Source organism: Micrasema longulum, unplaced genomic scaffold (assembly GCF_059751315.1).
Source record: "Micrasema longulum isolate JH-2025_06_02 unplaced genomic scaffold, ASM5975131v1 h1tg000113l, whole genome shotgun sequence".
NCBI lineage: Eukaryota > Metazoa > Arthropoda > Insecta > Trichoptera > Brachycentridae > Micrasema > Micrasema longulum.
Genome location: NW_028277319.1, coordinates 1 through 8,103, shown reverse-complemented (window position 1 = coordinate 8,103; position 8,103 = coordinate 1). Strand labels below are relative to the sequence as shown.

General features: G+C 33.7%; 1 protein-coding gene across 1 annotated transcript; it reads right to left on the bottom strand.

The window, feature by feature from the left end:
- Positions 1 to 369: 369 nt before the first annotated feature.
- Positions 370 to 7,823, bottom strand: LOC148284502 (lysosomal phospholipase A and acyltransferase-like; the record flags this gene model as incomplete). Its single annotated transcript, XM_088238768.1, has 4 exons — positions 370 to 1,090; positions 3,150 to 3,272; positions 5,151 to 5,322; positions 7,596 to 7,823. Coding segments are annotated over 4 exons (770 nt in total), but the record flags the coding sequence as incomplete, so codon positions are not given.
- Between the last annotated feature and the right edge of the window lie 280 nt (positions 7,824 to 8,103).

Below are 8,103 nucleotides of genomic sequence, written 5' to 3'. Positions count from 1 at the left end.
CTGTATTTTAGGTTAGCTGCTTTTTTGGATTTTATTACTTAGGTACTTATTTTTATAAATGTTTTTAAATTAATGAAAACATTTTCGCGCAATTGTTAACAGTATTTGTGTTTGAAATGTCCGAGAAGTATTTGGTTATAAAAAATAACAGTGAATAAATGTATGGAGAAAACCATAATCTAAAATTCTGTACCTCAGAGGCAAACGGATGCAAATCCAGAAATTGATGAAATGACATTTCGATTTTCGTATCCAGTTTATGATCATGTCCACTGATTTTGAAGAAACGTAAGTCTTATAACGAAAGAACCGATGATTAACCTGTCCGGGAGTGAGTTTCTGCCGACAAAACTGTATCTGGGGAGTGAGTTTTTTTTTTTTTTGACAGGATTATTAGTTTGACAGGATTATTACAATGACGTCACACAAACTTTGTTTTAAGATAAGTGCCGTCGATAAAGCAGAAAAATAATCTGAATTGTGGTTTTAATGTTCAAATACAAACACAGATGGCAGTACAAGCTTCAGTTTATAAAGAAATGTCACCGGGCTTTAGTAATACGCGCGGACGTACATGTACGCCCATACTCCATTGATGAAAATTTTGTTTGGACGACCATGTACGGCCATACTCCCGGACAGGTTAAGATACTGAAAATACAAATTAATGTTCTGAATTATTAGAAATCACTTAGAGAAAGTAGATTCATTAGGCTATAGTTGAACATTTGACTTTTGGATCTGCCTCTGAGGTACAGAATTACAACTAACATTTCCTCATTAGGTTCTCGCAATTTCTGTGAGCGTTATAACCAAGTTTGACTGTATTTTCATTTGATCAATTTACGCAAATAGTTTTTTTATATAATCTAACGTCCTCGCATCGCTCAGGATCCCCAAATGGTCCGCTTTAGGGAGAGGCAAATGTGATACTCCCTTGTATCCATTAGCGAGGAGTCCCCACTTTTTTCTTTTCTTTGCCGACCAGTGCAAACATCCTTCTAGGGACCGGATGTTGACAGTGCCATCACCATCGCCCGTCGCTAAGGTGGGATATCCATCTAACCAAGTTCCTGGTTTGTACACTAATCTGTAAAGATGTGTACATAATAATTATGTATCCATGCGATATTCCTGAAATTTCAACTATTAACACACTTCGGGCGGGTTAAGTATTTCGCCTGCGGACCACTGGTGACGGCCAAAAATAAAGTTCCCGCGCAAATTTCTGTAATTTATTTGAAATCGCCATATCTTCAAAAATAATAAAAATATTTCAATAAAAATTTCTACATACTAACTCAGCATATCCAAGCTATAAAATTACAAACCAAAACCAAATATTATTTGTGATTCAACATCATTAGGGTTAAATTTTTTTAGTAAAACTCTATTTCTATTTATAACATTACATATTTTATTTTCTATTTTGTATTAAAAAAAGAAGATTTGCATTGCTATTTGAAAAATATGTACATATAGTTAAGACCTTAACAAAGAGATTGGTATATAATATTCATATAAAAACATTGGATAGTTCCTTTTTTTGCGGGCCGGCGAGGCCTGGAGGAATGAGGCCGGCGAGAAGGGTACACATACCTTTTGCGTTAAGCATCAATCGACTGAACGGGTAAAAATACCTTTCCCGCCCGAAGTGTGTTAATATTTTAATTTATTTTATTTGGAAGTTCAACTAGGATATATAAAATACATACATTTTGTAAGTAAGCATTGGTATCATCCTTCATATAATATATCCTCAATTGTAGAACTCCACCATCTTTCATAAATTATATAAAATAAGTATGCAGCTTAATTAAATAAGATTGAGTTGAAGATAAGATAAGAAAAGAGAAAATAAGAAGATATAAGAAGTAATAAAAGAAACTAAAATGATTTTACATACACAAAACATTAGATTGCAGATAAGTAATTTGATTTCAGAAATTTAAACATTTAAATATTACCTATGAAAAAAAAAACACAAACATCAAACACCATTATGTTTTATATTATGTGGTACTATAAGGACGAACATATCAAGTTGACTACCAAACTAAGGACGAACTTGCCAAGTTCGAGTTGGTGATGGATTGTCGCGTGCAGAACCAGTATTAAGTGGCGTTCCGCAGGGATTCGTTCTTGGTCCGGTTCTCTTCATACTCTATACTATAGATTTACCAGCAATCATACAGTCAAAGTCCAAAATTTTTGCAGATGACACAAAGCTGTATGCAAACCCACTCACTTACTTGACTCAACTACAGCAAGACCTGGACAGTATTTATGAATGGACCAAGAAATGGCTTTTCACACTGAATGTTAACAAATCTACAGTTTTTCACATCGGCTCGAAAAACCCCCAAATGTATATATAGTCTAAATGGTGTAGATTTGAAAGCTGTGAAACAACAAAAAGACCTCGGAATAACAATAACAGATGATTTAAAATGGGAATGTCACATATTAAACATAACAAAAAAATCCAATGCAATTATTTACTTGATAAAAAAAGCCTTCTCATATATAACACAGAATATGCTACTAAAAATATACAAAACCGATATCAGACCTACTCTCGAATACTGATTTCAGATATGGAATACCTATTTTGTTAAGGATATCAACTTGTTGGAAAGAGTCCAAAGACGAGCTACAAAGTTGTCGCCAAGCCTAAAATGGCTTCCACATGTGGAGAGACTGGAAATTCTCGGTCTCACAACGCTGCGGGAACGGCGAGAAAGGGGTGACCCGATAGAGACATACAAGATACTCAACAATCACTAAAACTGCCCAAATTTGGATCCCAAGATTGAAAGCTAAAACAAGATGCTCGTCTTCGAGGCCAGTCTCAGGCTGGAGAAAACGAGATTCAATCTAAATCCACGGAAGCATTTCCTGAGCAATAGGTTTGTTGACGGTTGGAATAAGCTGCCACAAGAGCTGATCTCAATGGGTTCAAAAATGGACTAGATTTGTTTCGGAAGAGTTAAAGTGTGCCAACAGCTGTATTCGTTAAAATAGATTTAAGCTTTAAGCTGCTGGCTTAAAATTAATACAAAAATAATTAAAATATAATAATATTGCCTCATATTATAAAAAAAAATTTTGGTGTCTAATTAAAAAAGAAAAAAAAAAAATTTAATTACTTTTCCACAGTCGGTACATCGGTTCCATACAGGCAATGTAATTCAACTCCTGGAGTAGTGAAGTCCATGGTATACTCTATGGTGTCTTTACGCATCTCCCATCCGATGCTGTATTCTATGTCACTGGAAGTTTTATGTCTACATTATGAAATTGCTTTAAATGGTATGGAAAGGGGAATATAAAAACTAGATACAAATTAAATTATCCCAAATTGGGTTTCAACACATAAAATAAAGTGAGGGATGAGTAATAATATTATCTAATGTGCCAAACTGCGTGCTCACACATGGGCCAAATAATTTCACCTGAAATCACAAACTTCGACCAATGAGTACAACATTGAATTTTTCTATCTTTAGAAAGTAGATTTGACTGTGAATACTGTATGACAGTGGCGAGCTGCGATTTATTTTATAGGTAATCTACATAGCGTCATTTTTGTAATATAATACCTCAAGGGCGCTTCACAAAGTGATTATATAAAGAAATAAATTTAATTTCAACTTTTTTAATTTGTAATTCAAGCAAAACAATTTAACGTGTTCTCACATGCTACAGATTTATTCAAATGATTTAGAGAATAAGTGGGTTTTAAGTTTTTTGCGAAACATCACTTCACTCTCACATTTTCGCACCTCTGCTGGGAGAGCATTCCATGCTGTAGGGCCTGCGACCGCGTGAATGCGTGTTTGCCAAATTTAGTGCGCTGTTTGCGTAGAGCTATAATAACTTTTCCTCTCGTACCTTCATATAAGTAGGTACATAATATTTAAGTAATATAATTATAAATCACATTTTTTTGTGGTTCTGTGAAAATCAACTCAAACAACAATTATTATTGACCACGCGATATGCGTAGCTTTATTCAACACTATTTGACTACAATACTTGTGCAAAAGTTTATTGACAAATACCACAATGACATTCAGGAGTAACTGTCAACACTGAGCACTGGCCGATTCCTTTTAAAATTAATAATGCTAAAAACGGCCACTGCGAAAGCCACATGTCCTATGTGATACATAATATGTCAACGGTATATATCAAAGAAAAATAGTACTACCATGACAATCACAACAAAACTTCTTTTTTTAAGTCGTATTTATAGCATATAAGCTGAGGTATTAGTGGTGCCCCCCTCAGGCACTCGCGGATTTTTTTCTCCTTCAGGCTCGGAAAGGTTAACCCTGGTAATTCCCACTCGATAGAAATTGCTATGTTGAGGTGCTGACCAAATTCTGAGAAAATGTTTATGTCAAATAAATCTTTTCTGTCATCGAAATAAGTCGCAGTATTTAAAAAAAAATCTTTATTTGGATAACCAACAGCTATATTTATCTTGTATAAAACAAAACAAATTACAAATAAGCCAATTACAGGTTTTCACAAGTAGCATCACAGTAAGTTAAAAAATATTCTCGAACATAAAATGAACAGTAATCTAATGTAAACCAAAAAGAAAAGAAAAAAAAAATATTTCGAAAGCAAACACTGCACGTCATTATGATCATTCGCAAATAAATCTATGTTTAATGATTTTGCTAGTACATTAAAATTATACTTGTTATTGAATTTATTGTATTAATGTATTTAATGGGCACAGTAGAAATATGAAAAATAGTAATAATTATAAATTTTTGTAATGCATTTACTACGACAAGGCATTAGAAAAAACTGCATTGCTACAAACCGTCTGGGTCTTAGTAATCATTGTTAATTTTATAATATTTTCAAATATTTTAAAAAAAATTCAAAATGCAGTATGCAGTAAAGTTGCTCATAGGAATATAATACATATAAATTATTTCCGTAATAAAACGAAACATTGCTGTGAAAAATCACCCTGAATAAATTAGTAAATAATAAATTAGATTAAAATAATGATTAAATAAAATATAATTAATATAGAAAAGTAACATCTGTATACAAGCTTTACACCTGTGCAAGTACAGTGATGGCCTCAACTTAGGCTGCATTACCTATACCTACTTACTACGTACCTGAAGAACTTTTCCAAGTCTTTAATGGTATAATTTTGTTTATCTGTCTGAACCAAAACTTCATAATCCTTCCAGAATAAAGGGGATGGAAGTAACCAAGATAGCGAGGGAGACGTTATTTGCTGCTCTTTTAAAATACTCTCTCTCAAAACGTATGATCCTAAATCATCACCTGAAACACGCAAATAATATTATGTTAATGCGAAACGTCTGGCATGAAAATTGTTATAAATAAATATTAAATAATTTTATCAATAGTCTGTGTAACAATCCAGTTATGAAATCTTGTTTTGACAAACTACAGTGAAACCTCTCATAACAAGCAAAACAGATTGTGAAAAAAATGCTCCCTTAACGAGCGATATTTCGCATAACGAGTGACAAAGAAAGGTCCCATCTTCACGTCACTCACTTGTGAGTCGGGACTTACGGGCCAGTGCGTCAGTCTCTCATTGGTACTCATTCCGCTTGCACGATAGTGTCTTATGTAATCACACATTTTTCCAAACTTATGTTCAGACATTATTTGTGATTTTTTTTGTGCAAAGTTTAATAACCCTCGCAAAAACGTCCCTGAAGAAAAAGCCTCAAGAAGACAGCCATAAGAGAATAAAAGTAACTGTAGAAATGAAACATAAAATTATTTAAAAACGAGAACGAGGTGTGAGCGCGGCTGATTTAATCGGTATACATCAACGACAACGGAGGAGAGTTTGTTAGTGGAGGCAGAGGAAGTAGCAGAGCAACAATCTTCTGGTGCAATAAAATAAATGCTGAAAGCATGGGAAACTGTTGCATCCTACATTGAGAAGTATCACCGTAATAAGGAGATGGCTATGCGTTACAAATATATTCAATGATAATGCTGTGTCATATTTTCACCAAATTTTGAAGCGTAGAATGTCTCTAGACAGCATTTTAGTAAAAAGTAATTGATTATTTGTCATAAGTTTTCATTAAAATGTATCAGTAACATAATTGGCAACTCGAAACATTATGCAGGTACTTAATTTTTTTGTGTAAAAAATTCGAGTAGACTATATTGACAAACAGTTATTTGAACAAATTTATTTTGCAGAATCTATGAATATTTTTTTTTTTATTAAAATGTGAATTTATTTCATTTTAACAGTTGGCCTTAGGCAAAATATCACATAAGTAAATATTATTATCTGAAAAATAACATAATAATTGAACATAAAATTGGTAGATAATAATTCAGTCAGTGACGCAACTATCCAACGTATAAAATATAAACACCGATAAGAGTATATTTATTTATGCTTACCTAGTATCTAAGGCTTAGATATGAATACAAATAATCGTATAGAGTCAAAAGAGGCACAATTAATTAATCTATGCTAGAATATTCACTGCTAAATTGTTATCACATTTGTAAAAATTGATGAATATATTCAAACAATGACATTTCACTTTGATGATACACAATAGACATGTGCATGTTTGTTATATATGAACAACAATGTGAATATGGTATATCATCATCATACCCTCCTATCCACATCCGATGATGATATCCTTAGGGCACTGCATTGGAACACCAAATGTGGCGTATCTCGTGAAGGTAAGGTGATCAGCCTTACACTTCAGGTACCAGTCGGACAGTGAGATATTTCAGTGTAAAATCACCTATAAAACAAATATTTCTCATTGACGTTGACCTCAGATACGGTAGGTGAACACGTCAACCACTACAGAGCTACTACAAGCCGGATTTTTCCCTGCTCGATTTTCCTTTTCAAGATTTTTGCCTGGGAGCAGCCATCGAGCGGAAAACATTCTTCCAGAGTTCTGGTTTTATTTCATTGACAAAATCGTATCCTTTAACCGCCTGGACACAGACAATATGGACGCAGACGAATATGGTTTAATATATTAGAATACCTAAAATTGGCTTTATTTTCATTGATAACATATGGTAAAGTGCCCACTTATGAAAATGATAGTTAAAAATGAAGTTATCTATTATGATCTTCTTCTTCACGTGTCATGCCGGGTCCTCCCGACGTTGACGACCACTTGGGAGAAAGTTTCCCTGTCCTGAACAGTGCAAATATCTACTCCACAGTTCTGATACTGGTTCATTTTCAGATGTTTCGAAGCCAGGTGATTGTTCTTCCAATCCCTCTACGTCCCCCGATCTTCCCCTTCGTGGCAAGCTGAAGTATGAGATATTAATTACCTCTTAACACATGACCAAAATATGAAATCTTACGGAGCTTGACGGTGGTGAACAGTTCTCTATGTGTATTGGCTCTACGTAATACCTCATAGTTAGTTATCATATGGGTTCATATTTTTCATAACATTCTACGGTGGATCCACATTTCAAACACTTCTAGGTGGTAATAAATTGCGTTATAGCAATAGTCTTAATGATGAAATCAATAATATTACAGGAAAAAATATACTAATAGGACTCACCAATTGCAAATACTTTGATGGCCTTGACAGCTCCTCCCCATGGGGCAGCTAGTGTTACCATCCTCTGGATGAAGGTGTCCTTCCACTTCTGGGATTGCTTCTGGAGGAAGTAAAGGGCCATGGGTCCGCCCATGCTGTGCGTGAGCACAGTCACTTTACTCTGATTATTTAATTTGTATGTTTCTTCAACTAAATTTTTTAACCTCACAAAGAATTCCTGGTTTTCATCTTAAATACAAAATAAGATATTTAACAAAAAATAAATTAAATTGAGTGAATTTTAAAATGCTTTTCAATTAAATTAATTTCAACCGAAAGGAAAACATAAAATATTATGGCGATTGCAATTGATTCTATCATTGATATATTTCATTGATATATCTGGTTTCTGGCTTTGGTAAGCTACAAATTTCGAAAAATGAGATGTCTTCATAATTGCACCAAGTAATCAAAATCTCACCCAAGTAAATGCAAAATCAAGTAAGTATATAAAAATGATTTTTGTATT